General features: G+C 38.6%; 1 protein-coding gene across 3 annotated transcripts in view; it reads left to right on the plus strand.

The window, feature by feature from the left end:
* Positions 1–27,139, plus strand: part of dnah5 (dynein, axonemal, heavy chain 5) — a 99,835-nt gene that overhangs the window by 23,246 nt on the left and 49,450 nt on the right. For 2 of the 3 annotated variants that reach the window (XM_059012810.1, XM_059012809.1), the window contains exons 4-28: positions 215–378; positions 741–959; positions 1,230–1,367; positions 1,462–1,638; positions 1,759–1,872; positions 3,915–4,022; positions 4,478–4,600; positions 4,894–5,109; positions 5,713–5,739; positions 11,309–11,416; positions 11,759–11,844; positions 12,354–12,675; positions 13,239–13,445; positions 14,016–14,187; positions 14,565–14,710; positions 14,995–15,169; positions 15,278–15,517; positions 16,309–16,502; positions 17,180–17,273; positions 17,612–17,754; positions 18,130–18,331; positions 24,715–24,950; positions 25,277–25,495; positions 25,724–25,786; positions 26,888–27,126. In XM_059012810.1, coding sequence (XP_058868793.1) covers positions 215–378; positions 741–959; positions 1,230–1,367; positions 1,462–1,638; positions 1,759–1,872; positions 3,915–4,022; positions 4,478–4,600; positions 4,894–5,109; positions 5,713–5,739; positions 11,309–11,416; positions 11,759–11,844; positions 12,354–12,675; positions 13,239–13,445; positions 14,016–14,187; positions 14,565–14,710; positions 14,995–15,169; positions 15,278–15,517; positions 16,309–16,502; positions 17,180–17,273; positions 17,612–17,754; positions 18,130–18,331; positions 24,715–24,950; positions 25,277–25,495; positions 25,724–25,786; positions 26,888–27,126 — 4,132 coding nt within the window. The remainder of the gene's footprint in view (positions 1–214; positions 379–740; positions 960–1,229; positions 1,368–1,461; positions 1,639–1,758; positions 1,873–3,914; positions 4,023–4,477; positions 4,601–4,893; positions 5,110–5,712; positions 5,740–11,308; positions 11,417–11,758; positions 11,845–12,353; positions 12,676–13,238; positions 13,446–14,015; positions 14,188–14,564; positions 14,711–14,994; positions 15,170–15,277; positions 15,518–16,308; positions 16,503–17,179; positions 17,274–17,611; positions 17,755–18,129; positions 18,332–24,714; positions 24,951–25,276; positions 25,496–25,723; positions 25,787–26,887; positions 27,127–27,139) is intronic. The other variant, XM_059012808.1, reaches the window with a different exon arrangement.

Here is a 27,139-nt window from a genome sequence, read left to right on the forward strand (position 1 = left end):
ATATTTTCAGTTTTGTATAAGAAAATGGCTGTAATGCAGGACAAGTGGTTGTAGCTATAGGACTGTGCCTTTTTATTCTGAATAATATATATATATATATATATATATATATATATATATATATATATATATATATATATATATATATATATATATATATATATATAAATAAATTATTGGTATCTGGGATAATGAATGCTCTGAAATTCTGAAGCACATCCAGGTCCTTCACCTGCAGGGACAGCCCCAGCTACAGGAAGAAGTAAAAAGCCCAAAGTTTTTGTGACAGAAGGGAGAGATGTGGCTCTGAATGGGATGTGTGTTTTCTTCACAAGGGCTAATGTCTCTAAAGATATCACCACAGAGAATGTGCACAGGGTAAGAAACCTGCTCTTTCACATTAAAATGCACTTTTTTAAAAAATTGCATTAGTTTACATTTGGGACTTTGTGATACCTTCAAATAATTAAGTACATTTCATACCCCAAAAATGTCAAAAATGTTTCTTCAACTGAATTTAAAGTTTCTAATTATTGTACGAGTACTGGTTTAACAACTTGTACATTTCTTACCTTGCATGTAATGGTCATACAAGAGAGATTCAGTGATTTTTAAAAATTTTTTAAACCTAAATAATTTTGGTTTAACTCCATCTTTACTTGCATCACAGATAACAGCAATCAATGATGTTTACTGTACAGAGACACCTGACTTGAAACGATCATCTTTTTTAACTACAGGAAGTGAACTTTAATGTTTTGGACACATCTGAAGTTGGAGTGCTAAAGAGTGTGGAGCACCTTCTGTCTCATATCTTTATTCCAACTCTGAAGAAGATGAACCATGGCTGGGGAGAGCTTTCTAGCCCACAGGCAACAGCTGTGAGACGAGACTTCCTCAGCTCCCTCGACAGCTTTGTGGCTGTGCTCGGTGGTGCCCAGGAGAGCTTAATGGAAAAGGTACAATTAGTTCATCAACCCTATAGTGAACATTGAATTAGGTGGTCAGAACAAGTTTTTAACATATGCTTTATTTATTTTTATTTTAAGATTTATTATATTTCTATTTTAAATATATATTTAATTCATGCTTTTGTCCAGTATACTGGAGATGAAAGAATATAATGTATTTGCATGATTTAGTTTATTTATTTATTTTTTAATTGCAAAAAAGACCTAAATACTCTTAACTGTCCGCTTTGTCCAAAAATATATTTTGATTTGTTTAAGGTGAACCTTAAAGAGTGCGAGACCTATGATTTAAAAACTCTCAAAGGCCCATCGGACTATATAGCTGTAGCCAATAGTACAGAGGCCCTGGAGAAGATAGAAGCCTGCATGAAAGTGTGGGTCAAACAAATCGAGCAGGTAATGCAGAGCTTCATTTCTAATGCAGTAAGTTACATTTCACTGTGATGCACCACCCCTTTCATTAACAAGAGAAAACTGTGCATGCCTCTAGGTTCTAGCAGAGAGTGACCAGTTGAGGAAGGAAGCGGACGACCTCGGACCCCGCGCTGAGCTGGATCACTGGAAGAAACGCATGTCCAGGTTTAACTACTTGCTGGACCAGCTGAAGACCCCGGACGTTAAGGCTGTACTAGGAGTGCTCACTGCAGCAAAGTCAAAGCTAATCAAGGTATATGTGAAAAGGTGGATACAGAGTTGATAGTCTTGATTTTGGAATTTCGCTGCACTTAAGCAGTTTCTGCATAGAAAGGTTTCGATACATTCCAGTTCATTTGTGTTTGGCTTTTAGACCTGGCGAGAGCTGGACACCCGTATCACTGACTCTGCCAATGAAGCCAAAGACAACGTAAAGTACCTTTACACTCTGGAGAAATTCTGCGATCCTTTGTACAACAGTGACCCGGTGAGAAAAACACTTCATTGTTGTTTTGTATGGATTTGTTTTTGTTTGTTTGTTGGGAGAAGGTATAATTGTTTCATCTGTATCTGTGGAAATGATTATGACTACCATTACAGTAAAAAAAAAAAAAACTAAAACAATATACACCATAAAGCAACCGTTAAATCTGTGAGAAATGCAATTTTAGCACAACAGTAATGTACTGTAGCTTGAAAAATGCAATTGCAAATAATGTGGTATGAATTTCAGCAATTCCCTTTCAAGTACAAAATGCAACCATTACCATATGGGTATTTACCTCCTAAAGAACCAAAACCTGATTATTGTGTACTGATGCAGTCGGCCTGCCCCGGAGGGCACAAAAGGACTGCGCTCACAGATCTCTGCGCCGTTTTTTCTTTCAAGGCTGACCTGATCGTAGAGTCTGGCTGAAGCTTATTTTAATTCTCGTTTTTGCTTTTTAGCACCATACGAGGTGTTTTATGTTTTTTTATGTAATTGTTTACTGTTTTTTGTTGAGAAAGTGTGTGTGTGTTTTGTTCTTTTACAGATTATAGGCGCAGGCCTGTCTGTAACATGGTGCTCAAGCACACATACAGCAAGAGCAGCTGCTTGGCTCAGCAGCACTGCGCAGGACCAAGATACTCGCTTCGGTTGTTGTTGCTTGAAGCAATTTCATCCACAGTATCTTGATGCCGTTTTGGTGACAACTTTTTAGCATCACCATTGCGAAGACTGTTAGTCCATTCTAACAAGCAGGTTTCCCTCCGTCTCGTGTGTGGTACTGACTGAGTGGTTTTGCCAGTGGCTCTTGCAGGTGAGCATCCCTGTACGTTGCCACCCGCGGGGACTGTGAACCTGTGGACCTGTACCAAACCCATAACGACCCCGTACTTAAGTTACCAAACTGGTACCGTACCCGTACTGAACCATTGCTAAAGCCACCGAACCGGTACCAACCTACATGGTATAAAAGCCTACGAACTGGTCTGGTGCGAACCAGGTTCCGAACCAGTACTGTATCAGTCCTTTTTGTTGCAGTCATGGTCCCACAGGATGCTGCTGTGGTGTCTCAGGAGGTAGCAGCTCTGCTGCAAAAATGGGCTATTTGCATGATCGACCCCCTCAGGTGGAGGAAGGGTTCTACTCCAGGTGCTTACGAGTGCCCAAGCGGGATGGTGGCCTCAGATCAATCCTTGACCTCAGACAGGTCAACCTGTATCTGAGCTGAAGGTGGTTCAAAATGTATTGCTATTGCAGTCAATCAGGGCAGGCGACTGGTTCACCACCGTGGACCACAAAGATGCCTATTTCCACATCCCCATAAAACCAGTGCACAAGAAGTACCTGCGGTTCGCCTTTCAGGGAACAGAGTACAAGTTCCATGACTTGCCATTTTTCCTCTCCCTAGCTCCCTGTGCCTTCTCGAAGTGCGTAGAAGCTATCTTGGTCCCATTGAGACTCAAAGGCATCAGAGTACTCAATTATCTGGATGACTGGCTCTTTTGTACCCAGTCTCTAGCACAGAACACGGAACTGGTCACCAGCCACCTTCAGCTCATGCCTTCCCAGACAGCCTCCTCTCTAGGAGTGTGCTTGAAGTGCACAGAATAGCCACTTGTTTGGAGCTCTCTCAGCCAGCAGCTTCCCAGACCTTTCCATTGGGTCTCCTGCGCATGCTCCCTCTGCAGGCCTGGTTCAACAGCAAGGTTTTTCAGTCCACGTTGAACTGCGACCGCCTATTGATAGTGTCCCAGCGGTCGAGGACTCATTTATATGTGTCTGGAGAAAATCAGGTAGGATTGGGCCAAGGTGCTCTTAGTAGTCCCTTATTGGCCCAGGATGCATCTCCTGAACAGCCAGCCGTGGAGACTGCCGAAGCTCCGCAACCTGCTCAGTCAGGCGCGGGGATCCACCGTGGTGAATGGTATAAAATATTCAGGTTTCAGGTCTTTAGGAGATAAATACCCATATGGTAATGGTTACATTTCTATTTCAGGAAACCAGGGTTATGGTAATGACCTAACGTTTTCTTTCACTGCTAGGTTTCCATGGTAGATGCTATTCCTGGGCTTATAAATGCTATTCGAATGATTCACAGTATTTCACGCTACTACAACACCTCAGAGAAGATTACATCTTTGTTTGTGAAAGTAAGTTTAAATATTTTATACAGAAAATAACAATATACAGTGCATTATTCTTACTGGACCTGAATCTATGACACATCTTGCAGACATCTATGACCTGTAATCATTGCTCAGCTCATAAAGTGGGTGTGATATGTCTTTTGCTCATTGAAGCTGTTCTGACAAACATATACTGTATGTGATATGGTGAGGTTTACAATCTGCTCATAAATAACCCAGATTGTCAGATCAGCATCTTTCTCAGGCCTTATAACACAGGCTGTTTCAATAATACTTTACAGTATATATTTCACTGTCCATTTCGCTATGACCACATCAACTTATGCTTGATGAGGCCCCTTCTGAATTCTGCACTCCCCTACTTCATACATTTTGTAATAATTAGACCAAAACCCTGATTTTTAAATGTAAAAATATGGTGATCTTGTACTTATTGATGCACAATCTTATATCTTTAGGTAACAAACCAAATGATAACAGCCTGCAAGGCTTACATTTCCAACCATGGAGCTGTTACCATATGGGACCAGCCACAAACCGTTGTAGCTGATAAACTGAAGGCTGCTATTCGGTTAAATGAGGTACTGTATTCATAATGGAAATGTGCTGTACATATTCACTTCAAAGAAGATAGTGGTGGCTTTTTTAGGATCATTCAAAGTGTGGATGCTTTTGCACTACATAAACATAAAACTGCCCTGAGGCCCGATTCTCCACTGTGGGGCATATTTTTTATATGTTCAGCCTATATCATTTGAAATGAATATGTGAAAGTAAAAAAGTCTTGGGAGGAAGGGGGACCTCAAAAAAAACTTCTTATAATATCAGAACAGAAAATATTCTTACAGGCCTTTCATACTTTGTGACTTACTAGGAGTATCAGCGATGCTTCCATAAGACCAAACAGAAACTGGAGCAGAATGCCTCCGAGAGGCAGTTTGATTTCAGCGAGATGTACATCTTTGGGAAATTTGACACCTTTCAGCGACGCCTCACCAAAATCCTCAACATGTTTAACACCATAACAACATACTCTGCCCTCGAGGATTCCAAGATTGAGGGCTTGGAAGTCATGGCAACCACGTTTCAGGTATCTGTCTCTGCATCTTTGATGTTCTTTGAGTGCAAATGTGAATAACATTTTTTTTGGGATAAAAATTGAATGAAAGTAGAAGAGTACTGACTCAAACTGTGTCTGCATCAAGACTGTAGCGGAGAGAAGTTGACCACTCTTTTAAAAGTTTAATTAGAATATGCTTGTAATTCCCTCTGCTTTTATCATTTTAAAAAAATATAAAAATGAAAGAATCTGTAGTTTTATCATCTCAGAGAGTTTTAAACATTAGATGTATCACAGGCATGTTTTTCCTACATTTAATGTTATGCCATGTGTTTCCCATGCTACTACAGTTCCATGCATTTTAATGTACTTTTACAATGCTTTTACCATGGTGTACAATGGTAAACGTTTATATTGGTAAGCAATGCCATGGCTGAATGCAGGTTTTTAGTGGGCCAATATTGGGTTCTGCTTGACCGAAGTTCTGCTTACAGGGTAATAGGATTAATTAGCTAAGCAAACTCGCATCAGGGAGTTTTTGGGGAGGCAGAGACACTGACTAATGGGTCTGACCTTGTGCAGTCAGGTTTTAGTTATCTTACAGTGTATCTCTTTATTCCTTCCTCTGTACAGACTGCAGAAATGCAGGAAAAATGGGAGGTAATTTGTTCATGAGTTTATGTACTGGGTGACTGTGCTCTTCTTGTATTGCATGCTATGTAAATGAACATCTTCAGCATGTGGGAAACGTGTTGGGATCACCACTTGTTGCTGTCTATGTTTAATATGCTCCATTATTACACCTTTGATGTGTGACCTCACATTACTTTGTATTGGTATCCATTCACCATATCACTTCACTGCTCTATTGTATACAATTCACATAATGTGTAAAAGATGGCTAAGAGGTAGCATTCAGAAGAATAAACCATAACTCATGACAGATCTTCAAACCGCATGCAAGTGGTTTATTTATCTGCATGTCATCTATCCATGTGTGTTGTTCATGTGGTGAATTCTAGGCACTGTATTTGAACATTTTACATGAACCTATTACTGCAGGTCTTTAACCCTACAGAGAAATCAAACAAATAACCGAAAGGTCAATGTCTAGAATTGATAAACTTCACCATTTGCCTTACTTTTGAGAATACCAGGTTCAAATCTGGCTGGCTGGACTAACCAAAGCATCGTCTAGAATTGTTATTTTCACGATGCGTTTACACGAATGAGGTTTGTCAAGTTACTTTAGAAAATGTGCACCGTCCCACTTGTAACCTGCAACTTGGTGCCCAGTTTAGATCACTTTTCATTACCACCTACCCAGTGGACAACAGATGATGTCATAAACACTATTGTCATAAGTAGCTTGCAATAGGTGTCCCTGATGTAACCATATGCTTTTCAGAGGCAAAATGAAGAACTTTTTTTACTGCCTGTTGTGCACAATTCTTTTTTTTCCCCGAAATATGAACCCTACCACAAACAATACATCTTGTACCAAAGGTGTCAAATGTAGTTCAGAATAGCAGTGGCAGAGACACAGGTGTTGTTGTCCATCAAATCAACAGTACAAAGGTCACTCTTGAAATCAGGACTTAAAGGATTGTTGCAGTAAGAATACCTCCTCTTAAGAAACGGGAACAAGACTAAAAGGCTAAAATATGCACAGGAACACAGACATTGGACTATGGAACAATGGTCAAAGGTGCTTTGGACTGTTGATGGACGGACAATCACACCTGTGCCTTCTGCCAGTTCTATTGTCAATTTAACACTTGTTTTCTTTCTATTCCTTAAGGATATTATCTTCAAGTATTGCTCATCCTTGTTAGACAGCTTTTTGGGTCTTCCAGTCCTGGGTTTGTCAACTACAGATGATGTTTCTCTGTACTTGTTGATTATGCTTTGGATACGACACCTTGAAAATCAAGTGATGCAAGCTATTTCAAAAGAAATGTATCACTTACATTTGGATAAAATTCACTAGATGTGATCGAAAAATGACAAACTGTGTTTTAGAGCAGGTGCAGTGACTTTTTATTGTGCTGATTTAACAATTGACATCACGAAGATGCTGCAAAATGATCTGTCGATCTTGGACAGGTGTTGTGACTCTTGGTCTCCCAGTTTGTCGCCTGTCATTGACAGAGTGTGTCTGGTTATACCGTCTTGCCAGGTTTGCTGGCTGTGAGCACCCAAGACGGCGAGCCACAGTACGCTGCCCTAGTCCAGCCTCCAACATGCCGATTGCATGAAGGCGCTGCTCTCTTGACAGACGTGGCATACTGTTTTTTTTTCTGTTATTTTCTTTATTGCTTTTATTCAAGTTTGCAATTCAACAGCTGAAATCACTCCATATCCAGTGTCCAATCAACGGTCTCACTAATTAGGTGATTTGGTGCATATGCTTCAGTCACAGTCACTCAAGCGTGTCATGGTCAAGGATGAATGATCGAGTGATTAAAAAGAAACCAAATACACTTCTTCAATGTCCATTTATATAAGGTCAAACCTGTATTAAGAGACCACCCAAGGGATGGTCTAATAGTGGCCTGTTAACACAGGTGGTCTCTTAAAAGAGGGCTCATAACTTATGAATTTTCTATTTGTCTCTGACATGCTTTCTTGTAATTATGTATGTCTTACATACACTGTAAAAGCCAGAAGATGTAATATAAACAAAATGAAGTATGTAGTTTTAATAACATTCATTTAGATAATGTGTTTACAAAACAGATTACTGTGAAAGTAATGAATGCTTGCCTGTCTCAGGTCACACAAAATGTTTTAAATCTCAAATTTCAATGCCTGTGTCTACCTTTCAGGTGCATGTTGATTCATTGCATCCTGAAACCAAAGCCAGCATAAGCATAAGATTTGTTTCAATTACCACGCACATTATTTTCATACTCTTACAAGTATGGCTTGAATGTTTCAGTGTTTATTTTCCTTTAACGGTTTGCCTTTAAGTCTTAAGCCGCTACATCCTAATTATGAGAACATTCTGGTTGGTGGGAAAGAACAACACAACACGAAACTGACACATTGGAAGCTACCTAGTTCCCAGGCAAATGCGAGAACGAAATGCAAGTTAAAGTAGCATTTGGGGGAAGTGATTAATGTCATTGCTTGCTCTTGTGTTCAAATAATGAAGAAGGTGAAACAGAATCAGCAAGTCAATCAGGACATCAAGGTAAAAAGAAGCAACTTTGTTTAATAATTAACAGTTTAATTAAGATATTGAATCTTCTCAAAACACGGTCACGTGAACAAAAATAAAAACCTAAAACTTCAAGCCCTAGTTCTTTCAGTTTTAAAATGCTGTATCTGCGTCTTTCTTGTGCCAAATTTTTCAGCAGTTTTTCTGGTACTTACTGTCTTTACAAGTTTAATAACTTTAATTCTGTCATCTAGGGAGGACCTTTTGTTTCTCCACGTTTTCTCTCCTCCTTTACACGAGAGCGCTGTTGTTTTATTGATTACGGATAAAAGACCCCTAAAATGGTTACCGTATTCCTTTGAATTTAGGACGTACCATTTAAAACCATATTTTTCTTATAACAATAGCCCTGTGTAAGGTTGCTTAACACAGGTTTGAGTCCGTGGCTGGGTAAGAGAATTGTGGTCGCTGGTCGTGTTAGACAGGTGGTTGCTTGATACAGTTCAATAAAAGCACAAATATCATTGGAAGAATTTAAAGTGGTCGCTAAATAAAGGTGGTTGCATGAGCAGGATTGACTGTACCTTATTTTTTTCGAAAATAAATGTTTAATAGTGTTATAATAGTGATAAGTTTCTTTTGATGCTCGGTATATATATATTAGTATTGGGACAAATATCCGAAAATTGCAACGAATATTTTTTGACATGTATTCAGATACAAAATTCAGATGTTCGTATTCGCTACAGATGATAAAAATACCTTGCACTTATTTACCGTCTCGCCAGAATTTGCGCAAACAGTTTAAAAAAATGGCAAATGAAAGAGTTCTGTGTGATATGTGAGATTAATATATATATATATATATATATATATATAAGAATCAACAGAAACTCTTGAATTGTAATTAAAAGTTTCAGACAGCAAAAAGTAAACAAACTAGATTATGCACGCGCCACTGATGTAATCGAGTCACAAAAATTGGGACTTGTGTCGAGTCACTGAGGGGTAAGACTCCAGTCAAGTCTTTGACATGCCAAGCTCGAGTCGAGTCGAGCCGCAGAGTTTGCTCGAGTCGAGTCACCTATCTGGCTCGAGTCAATTCAAGTCATTAGTTCTGACCGTTTGATTTAATCAGATTAATTTTACAGGAGATTAGCAGTCTACAGGTAAAGAAAATTACATTTAAATTAAAAATACAAAATTGAGATGCACAATAATGTGGTTATGCTTGCCCCACTGATGTTCACCAGGTCGAAGGTTTCTGTCGTGTTGTGTCTCTCCATTTCAGTGAATTCATGATTCCTTGCCCTATTTATAAGCAGGTTTTGTTATTGACCATACAGAGGCCCTTTTACCTATGGTCAGTTGGGTTGGATGTAAAGTAATGGATACCACAAAACAAAAGAATGCATTTAACCATTTATTTACAATTTTACTGATGGCAGCCTGAGTGTTTTTCACCTTTCAACAGTGAAACTCCCTGATAGTTTTTTTTTTCAGATACCTTAACCATATGAAAGGAAATGTTGTGACAGGTACTCTAGATTTACCATCCATGCTGCTGACATTCTTCTCTATATTGTCAAGTGTTCCTCTTACTCATAAGAAGTAAGATTTGTACCATTAGCAGGGCTGCGGTTATTGAAAACGAAAGTGATCGTGTAATTTATTTTATCATAAAGCATAGGACTCGAGTCAAGTGGAGACTTTTGGGCAGGGAGTAGAGTCTTTTGAGCAGAGACTCGAGTCGAGTATTTTCTTGTAGGGAGTCAAGTCATTTGATAACAATGACTCAAGTCGAGTCACCGCAAAGTGCGACTCAATTCATTACAACTCTAGCGTGCACACACATACTGTAAAACAGGATTTTTTTGGGGCAACTTAATTTTGCTAATGGCCTTTAAGGTCCATTTTTGCTGCAGTAAATGTTTGCGCTTCCTTTTTCTTTTAATGTATGGCACATGTATGAATAATATATTTCATGGCACATTTTGCAGATTTGTAAAAAACGCGAAATTATAAACATTTCTTGCTCGCGAAATTTTCTCGTTTTACTGTAGTTATCTATGGAAAGCCATCTGGGACAAAAATGCGTTGTGCTCCTTTAGTGTGTGCTCCTTTAGTGCGAGCCAGAAAAAAAGCAAGGATGTCATTCTGAAGTGCCTCGCTTAAACAATACCCAACTTCCTGAAAATGTTGTGTAGTGATTTTCATATAGACTGTATATATTATATATATTTCGTTGCGACTTTCTGTTATGTGGAATGTAATAAACGAGAACCCAAACGGTAAGTTTTTTCCCCTTCACTTTACAGTGCCATTTCCACGTTTTTGTTTTATTTGAAGTTTTAAAGTTAAATTTCAGTTTTTGTTTGCTTGTTCAGCTACAAAAAGGCACAAGTAAACCTCATGTTATTACTTTATGAAAACGTGTCGATGGCCACTGTTTACTGTGAAGAAACAGCAATGACAAGGAATTAAATAAAATGCATTGTCAACTTTATGTACTATTTATTTCAGGAGTAAACAAAACAACATTTAACTTGAACTGCTATTTGGCATCCTTTGTTTGGTAGTTAATTCACTGGGGAAAGTAAGTCCTACACGACGTAGTCTTTACTCCAGGGATATTTTTCTATTTTAACGAGTTACATATTGTAACGTCTTGCTATAAAATAAAGGCGCGCACACACAGGGGCCACGGCCACGCCCCCTGACCCTGCTGCTATGCTGTCTCTGCCTGTGTACAGAGCAATATAATGGCTTTTATTACTTTTTGAAAAACGAACAACTATTTAAATTATGAGCGAATGTCCGAATGTGAAAATCCCATGTTCGTCCCAGCACTTATATATATCAGTACATACTGTATATTCATATATAAAGAGAAACTGTATTATTAGTGTTAATGTGAAACATTGTTTTAGCTGACCCCTCAAATGTTTTACAAGGCAATATGAAAGATGGAAAGAATATAAAGGTGTGTTTATTCCCTGCTATAGAGTATTATTTAGATTTTGTAATATACTTTATCTTTTATACATGTATTTCTTTTTTTTTTAGACCATTGTGTTATCTATGAAGAAAAAACAATATAATTTTCTGGATCAGAGAAAGACTGATTTTGATCAGGATTATGATGAGTTTTGCAAACATACAGATGATCTCCACGTAAGTTACTCGCTATTTAAAATGTAATGAAACCCAGGATTGTTGCTGACAGAATGAGAAATGGACATTAACTGCTAGAATAAGACCAGTACCCAGATATATTAATGTTAACACAGAAGCACTGTAAGGCAGTACTAGATGGCATACTGTAAACACAAAAGTATGGCTTATGATTTTGTTTAGTTTAGAATAGAACAGCTGAGCTAGACATGCCTCACAATGTTTACAATGAAAATGTTTTTTGCTTTCACAGAAAAGTAGTCTGTTGTGCTGCACTGTAAATACCACAGGATTGGCATCCCCTAGATATGAACAGCTGATTTATCTTCTTTCTACTTTCAGAATCAGTTGAAGACTTTTATGGATATTACCTTTGACAACATTCAGAACACAGAAAGAGCCTTGAATGTACTTAAGAAATTTGAACGGTAACATTGTTTTTGTTGTTATTGTGTGTGTGTGTGTGAGCCGCATGCCCAGGACAATGCTGTTATTTTTGTTTTTTTATAACTTGCACATGTGTACTGTGTCATAATGGTGGGGGAACAAAACAGGTAAAGTTACAGATTTTTATAACAAACTGTTCCCTAAAATCTGCCACTGGCCATGTTAAAGCTATGATCATAATAATTTGCACACTTCTTGTTTTGTGTATTTACTGATTCTGGTTATACAGTAGAATTGAATACTCTGACATAAAGAATATAAGACCTGATAAGCAGTTTTGTTTCCACACTCTCGCTTTAGCAAGCAAGCATCCTGTCTTGTGCCTGGACCAGTGTGTTCTGATCTGGTACCTTTTGCACTAGATATGGGGTTTGTCAGTGTGAGCCACAATTTATTGGTAAAACGGGTCACAAAAAATAAATAGATAAAATAAATAATATTCCTACTAACGGCACTTACTGTTGAATTTGTTATTTTATTTATTTCAAAGATTGGGAATACCTGACTTGGGCATTGATGATAAATACCAGAAAATTCTACAGAACTATGGCCATGACATTGAAGCGGTCTCCAAGATATACACCAAGCAGAAGAACGAGCCTCCCATTGGCCGGAACTTGCCTCCTACCACAGGGAAGATCCTGTGGGCTCGCCAACTGTTCCAACGGATACAGCAGCCCATGGATCTCTTCCAGCAACATCCTAACATCCTGCAGACGGCAGAAGCCAAGCGCATTATCCGCAACTACAATAAGGTAGCCAAGGTGCTGCTGGAGTTTGAGGTGCTCTACCACAGAGGATGGCTCAAACAGGTACTGTATGACACAATAAAATACAGTTTGGTTGGCCTAATAATAGAAGAACCATTTTTTTTTTTTGTGTGTGTAGTTTTTAGAATTGGTGAAAATACATAGAACTGAGACTGCTGGGTTAAGGTTCACGGTGACATAAATGAATACTTGGACCATATTTAAACCAAAAAAAGGTACAATATAGCAGATGTTATTTTCTAGGGGATATCATGTTTTGTGATTGCTCATATAAATTAAAGCGTCATGCATGTTTAAATACTGAGGTGTATTTAGATAAAGGAGGCTGTGTGGTTAAAGAAAAGAGCTTGTAACCAGGAGGTCCCCGGTTCAAATCCCACCTCAGCTACTGACTCATTGTGTGACCCTGAGCAAGTCACTTAACCTCCTTGTGCTCCATCTTTCGGGTGAGATGTAGTTGTAAGTGACTCTGCAGTTGATGCATGGTTCACACACCCTAGTTTCTGTAAGTCGCCTTGGATAAAGGCATCTGCTAAATAAACAAAATAATAAAAAAAATAATAATAATAGATACTTAGTTGTCTGTTGTGTTTGTTTCTTCACAGGTTGAGATGGCAAAAGCAGGGCTGCAGGCATCTCTACTGGTGAAGGCTCCTGAATCCGGTGAACTGTTTGTGAACTTCGACCCTCAGATACTGACTTTAATGCGGGAGACAGAGTGCATGGCCAGAATGGGACTGGAAATTCCTCCATTTGCTAGGGCACTTCAACAGAAACAGGACATTTTTAAGAAGAACTATAATAAGTTGCAGGCAAGTCCTTTTTACAGAAAATGTATTTCAAGTTACACAGGAAGTTTTAAACCTTTATCTGGCACAATAAAAAAATGTTTTTAAAAAGATTTAAGTGTGGCAAGGTTCATAGCCATAAAAATGTCAGTCAATACTACATACATATAAAAAACAGAGCATTTCTCTTTTCCCTGAATAATAATAAAAAAAAAACAGAAATTGCCAGCAGCTCGTACAGGTGGTGAAGATGATAATAAACATTTCTAACCTTTAGTATCACAGTGATGACAAAAAAAACCTTGTTGTATGGATAGTTTAAAAGGTCTTCAGCAGCTAGGCTTGTGGCTATGAACCTTACTGAGCTGAAACTTAAAAAGAAAAAATTTAATAACGTAATGAAAAACAGAAACAAGACAAGAATTGGGTAAGAGAATAATACATTAAAACCCATCCTACCATTCACACCAATGTATTTCAACAGAATCCATGCTGATATGGTAACAAGTAGTTTGTATGGCTGCAGACCATTTATTTTGTATTTTGTTGCATTGTTTTATTAAACTGAAACATTCTTGTTTTGACAATTCACAGATGATTTTGACAGAGAACACACGAGTGAGATCAAAAATCCAAAGTGTCTTTGAGCAGCTCATGGTGCCTCATTTAGCGAAAGTGGTTGATGCCATACAGCCGGGTTTAACCTCACTAAACTGGACTTCCTTGAACATAGAGAAATATTTAAATAGAATTTCGAAAGCTCTGGGTAAGCAATCATTCTAAAATTAAGTTAAAGAGTTTCAAAGACAGATATTTAACCAGCAAATTTGTTTTTATTTAATTAAGAAAATCAATTATTCTGTAGGTTGCATACAATTTAAATACATTTGGGGATCATCTGTGCTATTTTTCCTTAAACCAACTACTGAATGGGGTAACTATAGACATGTAGTCCTCTTATACAAGTGGTCTTTTAAAATGGTTTGATTTTGTTCTCTTAAAATGGTTTGTCTTCTCTCTGAATAATTATTCTTAAACTACCAGCAGGACTAAGTATATACAGTAGTTGCAGAGGAATTGCCTTTCATAGGGTAGTTTCTGTTGACAGCCCCCAGTCTTAATGTATTTGTCTTTATTTCACAGCTGAGCTGGAGCTTCTGACGGACCGTGTGAATGATCTGGTGGAGTTCCGGATTGATGCAGTGCTGCAGGAGATGAGCTCAAGAGCACTGTGTAAACTACCAGAGGATGACCCAGTCACATGTGATGAGTTTGTGCAGATGACCAAGGTACGGTGCATTTGGCTGCATGATGTGTTCTAGAACACAGTCTAGAGAGAACAAAAAAATGGACCTTGTAGAGATGGAGAAGCCTGGCTAATTGAGGTTTTATAAAATTTAGATGGCATGGGGTTAGTGGGGCTCATGTCAAGGCTGAGAATGGCTAACCAGGCTGCTTGAAAAATTGAACAAGTTGTAGATTGTCAGTAAAGGTTCAGGTAAGTATGAGTAATATGTGAGATAAATACAGAAACACATTTTAATTGCTTTCATTTTTTTTCCATTAATTACAGGAACTCTGCATCAAGGGTGCTCAGTCTTTGCATTCTAAAAGCTCATTGGTTGAAGAAGCAGCAAATGAGCTGATCAATATGTTGCTGGATTTGGAACCGCAGAACAAAGAGGATGAGGGGAAGTCCAAAGAAGAGAATAGGAGTCAAAGTAAAAGTGAAAAAGAGGAGAGTGAAGGTACAGAATGTAATGACATACCAGTGTTAGGTGTGTTGTAAGATGTTGTATAAGATGTAGGTGATTTATTTTTTATATATATATATATTTTTCTCATTCCATTGTCAGAGGAAGAAGATGGAAAGTCTGAAAGTAGGCTTTTCTCTCGCAACACCAACACCGATCCCGCCTCTCCATTGGTGAAGAAAAAAAAAAAGAAAGACATGATAGAGATCCTGGAGGAAGAGGCACTGGAGCTGCTCTCCCACTTCAACCATCGCAACGTGGACGCACTGCTAAGGGTCACACGCAACACCCTGGAGACCATCCGCAAGCGCATCCACTCCTCCTCTGTCATCCACTTTCTGGGTACGTTTACTGGATAAACTCACTACTGCTGGTGACGTACAGCTCCTTTTTTAGTTTTTTAACTTGTACTGTGATCCGTACAAAAAAATAACAATGCTGCATACGTATGTAGTGTTCTATGATAATGCAATTTCGCTATTTTTTTTTTTATTATCATCAGAAAAATTATAAAGATATATATATATATAAGCTCAATTACCGCATGATTTATTTTGTATATCAAAATATAAACTACTGGGGATCTTTTAGTCTGAGTGACAGTTTCACAACAACAGAACACAAACAAACATCAACTGTACCATATTGAGTATCTACCATACTTTATTATCAGTATCTACAGTTGACATTACCTGTTTGACAAATCATACCTGAGGCACCTGTCAGAATTCCCTCTAGCTATATTAACAATCGAAGCAGTATAAAATAGTTCTAGGACGGTGAATGTGTTTGGGTCATATCGAGGTGAAGTCCTATAACTCAATAATGCATTTGTATATATAAAAAAAAACATTTATTTATTTTTAAAATAACTTTTTTTTACTAAGTACAAACTACCCAACACCTTGAGCAGGAAAAAAAGCATACCTGGCCTTAGAAAAGGCATGATAAAAGTATATTAAAGTGTTAAATGGAACATATATTGATAGTATCATGTTAATCAACCTACATATATAAGGGTAAGCAGCCAAAAATCTGCTGTACTGTATGAATGTTTCAGAACCTTTACTATGTACCGTAAGTAGGTATTAAGGGCAGCTCTTTTTTACTTTTACATTTCATTGGTTCACAAGCGGAGAGCAATTCTGCAAGTAGTCAGAAAACCGTCGTGCAGCCCATCTTCAGGACGAACATCAACCTGTCCATCCCCAACGTCAGCATGGTGCCTTCGCTGGACGAAGTGCAGCAGGGCCTGAACAGAGCAGTGGAGTGCATTGTCTGCGTCACCAAGGGAGTTGGGCAGTGGAGCAAAGAAAGGATATCCAAGGTTTGTCAGGGATATTATTATTATTATTATTATTTATTTCTTAGCAGACGCCCTTATCCAGGGCGACTTACAATTGTTACAACATATCACATTATACATTATTTCACATTTTTACAGATATCACATTATTTATTTTTTTTACATACAATTACCCATTTATACAGTTGGGTTATTACTGGAGCAATCTAGGTAAAGTACCTTGCTCAAGGGTACAACAGCAGTGTCCCCCACTGGGGATTGAACCCACAACCCTCCGGTCAAGAGTCCAGAGCCCTAACCTTTATTTAGAAGCACCAAAGTTTAGGAGAGCAAAGTTTCAATTTACTTAAATGTAAATATGACATTGATAGTACCTTGAATAGTTTTATTTTTAGTTTATCCCCTTTGGTCTTTCAATTACATTTTTTGACAAAGTTAGTGTGAACTCTATGAAGTTATAGAAGCTGCCCTACCAAAACTTTGAAAAAAAAACATTATAAAATAGATACATAGATAGGAAACTTAACATGGTACAGTTATGCATGCAGTGACTGAAGGGGATCTATAATGTGTGTATTTGTGCTTGATCAGTAATTTTTTGGCAAACTTTTCTGGTAGTGTGATAATATATTGGTATCTAAATGACGTCTTATATATGATATTGAAAGCATTTATGTCTTCTTGTTGTTGTCATTTAGAGGAAGATGAATGAAAGGAAAATTGCAGCTCTGAGACGTAACAGCAGGGATACTGACTCTGATGATGGGGAAACTACATTCAGAAGTATCCACGGTAAACAAAAATAGCATTTGCATTGTCAGTTAGTTTCACAAAATTATTAGAATTATGTTTTTTTTCTCCTGAGAGCTAGCTAATTGTTCATATAATCTATTGTCCCACTTTTCTCCTAACCGTCAGTGAAAATAAGATTATACAGATCCGTTGTTTTAATTCTTCACAAACATCACACCTCCCCTTCATGTCCATTAAATCTTTGCCAATCAGCACACGTCACTTTGTATGTTTCCAGTGTGGCATCATACCAATCACACCTTGTCTTGTTTAACTTGTTGCCAATTAGAAGTAAAAGCAGAAACAATGTTTCAGTGTTTTAATGTTTCTCGTTCCAGATGGCAGTATGTCTGACATCTCTGCCTCTGTAAACCTGGTGGTCCCCTTTCAGTCCAGGAACTACTACAAGAGTGTGTCTGAAAACAAGGAAATTGTGAAATTGGTGTCTGTATTGAGCACTGCCATTAATTCCACCAAAAGGGTAACAATAGCTCTTATATGTTGTAAATAAATGTCTGACCTGTAGATCCATGAAACTAAGACCTTTTCAATTAGAATCTTTGATTTCAGTGATACCTGGAAACAAAGCTCAAAGGAAATTAAGTACAACAAAACTGAATGGCCTTTTATGTTTTTTCAACACACTTGTTTTGAATACTCCAGTGCTATAAACATTTTTTGGAATTATTTCATTATTTAAAATAAAAAACATCCATTAATATTGAGGTTGTTTCCGGCTGCTACCAGAATATATTCTGGTGGAAGCAAAAATATTATCATATAAAAAAGATGTTTGGAAAACAGTGATATTACTTATTACTTGTTAATTATCATTGTCATGTTTCGTGTTCAATAGGAGGTTCTTACAGCTCTAGAACATTTCAAGTCTTATCACCACATCTGGCGGAAGGAGAGAGAAGAAACCATTCAGAAGTTTATAATGGAGAGGCCCCTGCTGTCTGAATTTGAGTCCCAGATTATTTACTATAGGGATCTAGAACTAGAAATCAATGCTGAACCTGAATTCATCACTGTTGGAGCCCTGGCTCTTTATACAGGTAAGAAAGCTCATCAGTGGCTGTTCTGCTTTGATCCTAGTTAGGGAGGTTGAAGATGGGACATTCTGTCATTTCTCCCAGTGCACCTACCTTTTTAACCTCTGTGCCATTTTATAGCAAATAATCTAAATACTAGTGTTGGCAACGATATGAACATTGTATATTGATGTCGCGCATGTAATTCGATGACGATAATATCGAAGTCTTCCAAAGCGAAGAAAAATGTAATCACACAATTGCAATGTTGCAACAGAATTGCACTCCTCTCGTTCATTCGCCCTTATAAAAAACTTTGACCTTACACAGAAATTGAAGGTTTCAGTGCTGACGTGCACTTTTAAGAATACAAGCTCCCTGGTGATCTCTGCTCATGGAGCTGCAAGCTTTCTTTTTCTAGTCTGTGGCTGTTCCCAATTGACACCAATTATCTCATTTGGGAACAGCCACATGTGTCACATGTTTTTGGCAGGGAGGATTTTTAACCCTCTCCCTGCCTTGCTACACATCCTCTCCCTTGTCTTTTTAGGACACCAGCCATACACGGCCACCTCCCTCCAACATTAACCCTCTGCAGTCCATTTATTAAGTGCGTGTCAGGCACGTCAGGTCCAATTTATTTTCACACGCGCAGTTAATTTTAGACGCGCTGTTTAAAAGTATTTTTTTCCACATTCAAATGGGTTTAAAAGGCCCTGCATATCAACAAAGCACTCACTAGGCATCTCCAGCCCTGCCCCACCCTTTCGTTCGCTATCGCTTTCACATATGCTAATAAATAAATAATAATAATAGTCGTACATACCGATCAATCATCTCCTGATCACTCGTTTTATCACCAAACTCCTCAATAATGCGATCCAAGTCATTATTTTTGGAGTTTTCCCAAAAAAATGCTGACATAAATAATTGTAGACATCTATTTCTTGTAGCTTTTCTTCCTCATCCACAAAAACAAAACTTTTGCTACAAAAGACTTTTCCTAACATTCTTTGTTGAGAAGTTTCTAGAAATTATACATTTCGATTGGGGTATGTAAACTTTTGACCACAACTCTGTATATATACATATATATGTGGGAGTCTGGATGTTGTTGAAGCTGACACCCTGGGATCCTTCAAGAAGCTGCTTGATGAGATTCTGGGATCAATAAGCTAATAAGCTACTAACGACCAAATGAGAAAGATGGGCCGATTAGCCTCCTCTCGTTTGTAAACTGTCTCATGTTCTTACATTTAAACAATGCACAAGGACAGCTACAGTGGTATAATCCAAAGGTGGAATCCAAATGTCAAAGATCTTTTATTTTATGTTTTCAGGGGACAGACAGAGCTACCATTGAAGAGCTTGTTTGACCTGCTTACCTGAGTAGTGTCATTCACTCACTCACTCATCTCATTCATAAAAACTACACAGGAAGTCCGGTTTCAGAAAATAGGCGTACATTTAAAAATGTATTTTAAAATGTATTTTTATTGACGACATGACTATATAAAATAGTTAATGAGATATATAAGACTAATTAATTTATTTTAAACAAATTATTAAAATCTAGATATGTATTCAGGGGCGCCTAACTTTGTTTAATAGTGGGAGGGCAAAGCTAAAGAAGAACTGCCGAGTGTAGCAAGGCTATTTTTTTTTTTTTTTTTGCTAAGAAGCTCCGGTAAACCTCATTCTTTTTCAAATTACAGTTTTTGTAATAGTAAACTCACAAAATTGGACAGGTGTTTCAACATAAAATATTGAATATTTACTAACTCAGCATTTATTAAGTACAAACACAAGTAGCACCAAATGGCAGAACCAGTTCCAGTGGCACATCTGCACAATGCTGTACAGTAACTATAATTCCAACATGCAGCTTATTAAAGGGAAGTGCTAAACAAACACAAACAATAACATGTACATAATGTTATAATGTGGCGTTTTTATTGATAGATATATTGACATAACTATGTTAAGTTAAAGTATTCCTTGCTCGGCTTTGTTTTAAATTTAGTGCTTGGATGCTAGGGAATGTTTTTCGCATTTTGTCATCAGACAATGCTGAGCTCAATAGTCACAGCGAAACCTGCTGCTACGAGACTTATGGAAAGTAAACACTATTGTACTGACAGCACTCGCATCCTTAGCCACCAAAATAAATAAATAAATAAATAAAAATTGATGCACTGAGAATGTGAAATTTACCTGCCCCAGACCAACGGAGTCGATGATATACTGAAACCTAGATCATGAGCACTGGCGTAGCTAGAACATTTTTGCCACTGGGGCAAAAATACAAATATCTCTAGAAACTTTCAATTTTTCCCTAATATTCCTGTTCTGATTCAGTTTTAAGTACAGCTATGGACAAAAGTTTTGCAGTACCTAGAATTTTAGAATTGAGACAATTAAATAATAATAATAAGAAAGAAAAGAAAAAAAAATATATATATATATATATTTTGCGATACCATTTTGTAGTTTCTTTGATTACATGATAAACAAAATATATAAAACTATGTTCATATATATATACTGTATATATACATATCTATCTATCTAGCTCTATATATATATATCTATATATATATATATCTATATATATATAATATCTATCTATATCTCTCTCTCTCTCTCTCTCTCTCTCTCTCTCTCTCTCTCTCTCTCTCTCTCTCTCTCTCTCTCTCTCTCTCTCTCTCTCTCTCTCTCTCTCTCTCTCTCTATATATATATATATATATATATATATATATATATATATATATATATATATTGTAAGACAGCAGGGAGGGGGTTAAAGCCTCCCTGAAGAAAAAAACATGTTTTATTAGTTTTAATTATCACCCGCACCTGGTTAATTGTAAATTAGAGCCAGGTGCAGGGTTTAAAAGAAAGACAGCCAGTCTGTTCAGGGCTGCTGTGGGTAGAGCCCGCTTGCGAGGGTGTGCAGGTGTACAGAGAAGAAGGTACTGAGAAACCGTGAAAGGTTGCGTGTGAAAACTGTGTTTATTTTGTTTTGCTTTGTTGTACAGGGAAACAGCTTAGCTGTCCTGTTTGTAGTTAGGTTCCTGTTTGTTTAGTTAGTGCTCGTAAAGAGCTAGGTGTTTGTTTTGTATTTTGTTTTGGTGTTTATTAAAAATAGCGCATAAAATCAATTTCTTGTGTGCTGGGTCAAACTTTTAAAGGGGCAACGAACCCGTGTGAGGTGCAATCATATTGCTATATATATATATATTGTGATAGAATTGCAACTCACTCGGTTCGTTGCCCCTTTAAAAATAGACCCAATACACAGAAATGGATTTTTTTTTTTAAGTGCGGTTGCACAATTTTTAATAAACACAAAAATAAAATACAAAATACAAAACAACACCTAGCTCCTTTGGAGCGCTAACTAAACCTCAGGAACACCCTGACTATACAGTGGGACGGCTAAGCCGTTTCCCCACAACAGAAAACACATACACACAGTATTTTTCCAAAATCCTTACTTTTCCCGTGGCTGCTTGGACACAGAACCCTCTACCTGTCTCCTTCTATACAGCAGCCCTGAGCAGAAAATCTGCCTCCCTTAAATACCCTGCACCTGGTACTAATTTGACAATGGCTACCAGGTGCAGGGGATAATTAATACTACAACAATTAACAATAATCAATTAAACAATAAAGCAAACAATTAAATTAAACAAACCCACACATTTTACTGCGGGGATGACTCCAATCCCATCCCCACTGTGTTACATATCCTCCCCCCCAAGTGTGCAACACTGACTGGCCATTCCAAGGCCACCCCCTCCCCTAAAGCATAACCACCCACCCTCGAGTCCACATAGTTCCACCTTCTCCCGATCCTTCGGGTGGGCTTGAGGATGGGTGGAGTCCTCCGGCGCTTCAGGGTAGGGACCATGATCCGGCGAGGAGGGACCCAAACGGCTTGCTAGGGGCGACCGACGCGTAGGCCGGTACCCTGGACGGTGCAGCAACAGGCAGAGGTGTGAGCCACGGGACCGGCGCAACGACCTCTGAGACTCCAGGGGGAACACAGCGGGAGGAAGGGGGAACGCCAGTGACGTCACACGACCGCGTCGTGACGTCTGAGGTTTCAGGGGGAGCGGAGCAAGGGACCAGGTGAGCAACTGTGCCTGGTGGTGCCCCGATCTGGGCACTAGGTCGAGCACAGGGAGGTCCATGCATTCCGGCATGGTGTCCACGAGCACGGAGCAAGGGACCGTACCCACCAGCGCCGGACTGCTTTGCTGGGGTGGAGGTCGGGGTTGTGGTGGTACTGGGCACGTTAGCTCCTCTTTCTCATTCAGCTGCAGCTCCTGCTGCAGCTCAGGCAGCTCCTCCCCCTCTGGCGGCGGCAGCTCCTCCCCTCTGGGCTCTGGAAACGGCGGCTCCTCCCCTCTGGGCTCTGGAAACGGCGGCTCCTCCCCTCTGGGCTCTGGAAGCGGCGGCTCCTCCCCTCTGGGCTCTGGAAGCGGCGGCTCCTCCCCTCTGGGCTCTGGAAGCGGCGGCTCCTCCCCTCTGGGCTCTGGAAGCGGCGGCTCCTCCCCTCTGGGCTCTGGAAGCGGCGGCTCCTCCCCTCTGGGCTCTGGAAGCGGCGGCTCCTCCCCTCTGGGCTCTGGGGCTGGAGTCTGCGGGGCTCCTCTCGCTTGCTCCCACCTTTGGAACAACAGCTCCAGTTCGGTCGGCTCCCGCACTTGTCTCTTCAGCGGGGCCAACCCCAGCTCTCTCTCCCATCTCTCATTCTGCTCTTTTTGAGCGGCGGTATTTTTATTGATCACCTCGATCAGTTCTTTAAAATCCATTTTCTGGGTCTCTAGGGGCGCCCACACACGCTGCCACCACATGTGATAGAATTGCAACTCACTCGGTTCGTTGCCCCTTTAAAAATAGACCCAATACACAGAAATGGATTTTTTTTTTTTAAGTGCGGTTGCACAATTTTTAATAAACACAAAAATAAAATACAAAATACAAAACAACACCTAGCTCCTTTGGAGCGCTAACTAAACCTCAGGAACACCCTGACTATACAGTGGGACGGCTAAGCCGTTTCCCCACAACAGAAAACACATACACACAGTATTTTTCCAAAATCCTTACTTTTCCCGTGGCTGCTTGGACACAGAACCCTCTACCTGTCTCCTTCTATACAGCAGCCCTGAGCAGAAAATCTGCCTCCCTTAAATACCCTGCACCTGGTACTAATTTGACAATGGCTACCAGGTGCAGGGGATAATTAATACTACAACAATTAACAATAATCAATTAAACAATAAAGCAAACAATTAAATTAAACAAACCCACACATTTTACTGCGGGGATGACTCCAATCCCATCCCCACTGTGTTACAATATATATATATATATATATATATAATATCCATATCCATTTCTGGGTCTCTAGGGGCGCCCACACACGCTGCCACCAAATGTAATATGATTGCACCTCACACGGGTTCGTTGCCCCTTTAAAAATTTGACCCAGCACACAAGAAATGGATTTTTATGCGCTGGTGCGCTATTTTTAATAAACACCAAAACAAAATACAATCATGTTAGATTTCAAAATGTCACATTTTTTAATTTTTGTCCGTATATGGAAAACTACAAAGCGTTATGTAATTCAATATGTTAACATTATTCATCAGGTTTCATTTGAATTTATGAAGCAAAATGTGTTACTTCTATAGGGTGATACAAAACTTTTGGCTATAGCTGTATGTCAGTGCCTAACGTTTAAACATTCATAAAACGTAACCAAAATGCATGTCCCTATGTTAGCTTATTAAATAGCTAATATTAAATAAAATACGTTCTCATATCTTACATGAATATAGATTCATATTCATTAACCAAGGTGTATTTTTTATTTTTTTCCTGAAAACAAAGTTTCACGAGTTGGATGGGGCAAAACACCCATGTTAAAAACATTGATAATGCATACGATTTCCAAAGGAATTTATGGACGGCCAATAGTGCCAAATTTAAACACCAATCAATGGAATAAAATGGTTAAATAATACTTGTGTGTGGTGTTTCTTTGCCCATGAGACTGACAATGATTGATATGTAGAGGGTTTATTGTATCTTAATATAAAATAAACTTGATTATACTGCGTTTTGAGTTTTTAGCAGTATTGGCGAACGTACAAGAATTTCGTTTTTTTTTTTTAAATCCCACGATATCGCGATATGAAAATTATTATTGATATCTGACAATATCGATATCCTATGAAAATATCTATATTGGTGCCAATCACTATTAAACACTGTTGCGTCACAAGGTTCAATTTTTCATTGTAACTGCACGATAATAAAGTAGACACATGCATTTTAATAAACAGCATTCAATGAGTTGCTTATATTAAGTAATTAACATTTATATTACAGCTGACTTGAAGATGGCTCTGACTGCAGAGACGAAGGCCTGGATGGTAGACTTTGGGCGTCACTGCAATAAAAAGTACAGGACAGAGATGGAGAACATCTTCACCTTTGTGGAAGAAGCCAGCAAGAAGATGAACCGTCCAATTAAGGACTTGGATGACATCCGAATAGCCATGGCTTCACTGAAAGAAATAAGGGAGCAACAAATTGCTATTGATTTTCAAGTTGGCCCTATAGAGGTAAGACAAGCTTGTGACCTTAGAAGCTGCAAAATTGTGGCACATTAGACATTGTAGTCCTATACTAAGGAACCATGCACAAGGACAGCTACAGTTGTATAATCCAACAGTAGAATTTGCCAAAGTGGTTAAATGTTTATGTTGTGATATACCAATAATATCACAATAGTCTGAGCCAATACATTCATTCTATTAGCATGAAACTATTTATTATATCAGTGTTTTTTTTCTAAATATATCCCCACAACAGAAAATTATCTAATGTCAGCGGTATCCAGTTTAGTCCAGTAACACATACAATAATTTCATATGTTGACTATTTCCAGGAATCCTATGCAATGCTAAATAAGTATGACCTCCTTGTGGCAAAAGAGGAGACAGAGAAGGTTGACACCATGCGATACACCTGGGAGAAGCTGCTGGTGAGGGGGAGTGAGGTACAGAACGAACTGGTGTCCCTGCAGCCCAATTTCAGAGGAGATCTCATCAGCAATGTGCAGACCTTTGTGGAAGACTGTGATCACTTTTACAAGGACTATGATGAGGTATATGGGAGACCTAACCAACCATTGTACTTTGACTTTTGTTAGTTCAGTTGGTTTCATTTTTACTTTCCTGATCAGAACAATTTGATGTGCGGCGCACCAATAGTATTATGCTAATGTTTAAAACTGAGTAAAATACTTACACTTTACATTGTTCAGAATAAATGTCAGAACATAAATAAGTACATTTATTAACTTTCCAACTTTGTTATCGTTTCTCTTCTGCAGGATGGTCCAATGGTTGTTGATTTGGCACCTCAAGATGCCAGCGACCGACTCATAATGTTTCAGGTATGTGATAGATGGTTTTATGTAAGAAATCAATGGTGTTTTTTTTTTCATTTCCACAACTTAACACTAGAACTACCGGAGCAGTCTTTTTGACTGATTATGGTTTTTTAATGCATTTTTCTCTGCTGAATTGGTAGCTAGGCGCTTGGGCTTTTTTTACTTTTCCTGAATATATGTATTAAAAATCTCGAAGAATCACTAGACCCAGGGCTGCAAAAACTTATGGAGATATAATACATTATACCTAGAACTACCAAAGCTGTCATTTTGACTGTCACAGTAAAAACAGTGGGCTTGGCTTAGTGCTCGTGAGATAGCTACAACAGGATACTTTTTTCAGACGTGATTTATTTATCAACAACTGTAAAAATACTTATTGTCTAGTGAAAATGAATAGACCAACACAATGTAGGACTGCACGGAAAGTACCGTTTATTAGCCAACAGAACCAAACTCGGGCACAAAATAAGACAGATAAACAGAAAACACTTGTATAAAATAAAAGTCAAACAAACAAATCTCGGGCACTGTAATTCTCTACTGTTCCATAGTGTCGTAAGCTCCCGCTGCATCCAAAAAGTCAGCTCTGAGCAGCTAAAACCACCCCATTTTATAGCCCAGCATTTGCATAAACTTGCAACATTTTAAACAATGCAACCAATCATAACTCCCCTAACACCCCCAAGTCTCGTGCTGTAACAGGTGTCCCTGACGTTTACCAAACAGGCTGCAGAAACATTGTCAAACATAATCCTGAAGGAAAACAAACAATAACACAGAACAGTTTCGTAGCGTGCGATGCAACAATAGTTATATGCATTTGAATATAGCGATTTAAAAAGACAGCACCGGTAGTTCTAGGTATATGTATGTCCGGTAGTTTTATTGTTGACCTATTTTTGTTATCGTTAACATTCGATGTGAGTAGCAACTCAAAATAATTGGAATGGAAAGCTTAGTTATTCAGTGTATTTCAATACATTTATGAGGCTTTGGACACACGTCGCTGTATAAATTTAGAATAGTTTTTAGCAAACTTTATTTTCTTCATAAAGTCAATAATGTTTACTTGTCTCATGTTGTGTTTTTTTTTTTCACCAGAATCGCTTTGACAACTTGTATCGCAAATACATCACATACACTGGTGGTGAGGAACTGTTTGGCCTTCCTGTTACCCAGTACCCTCAGCTGCTGGAAATCAAGAAACAGCTGACCCTCCTCCAGAAACTGTACGGCCTTTACAATAATGTAATCGACACTGTCAATGGCTACTACGACATCCTCTGGTCCGATGTCAACATTGAAAAAATCAACAATGAGCTTTTAGATTTTCAGACTCGGTAAGAATAGAAA

Source organism: Acipenser ruthenus, chromosome 3 (assembly GCF_902713425.1).
Source record: "Acipenser ruthenus chromosome 3, fAciRut3.2 maternal haplotype, whole genome shotgun sequence".
Taxonomy (NCBI): domain Eukaryota; kingdom Metazoa; phylum Chordata; class Actinopteri; order Acipenseriformes; family Acipenseridae; genus Acipenser; species Acipenser ruthenus.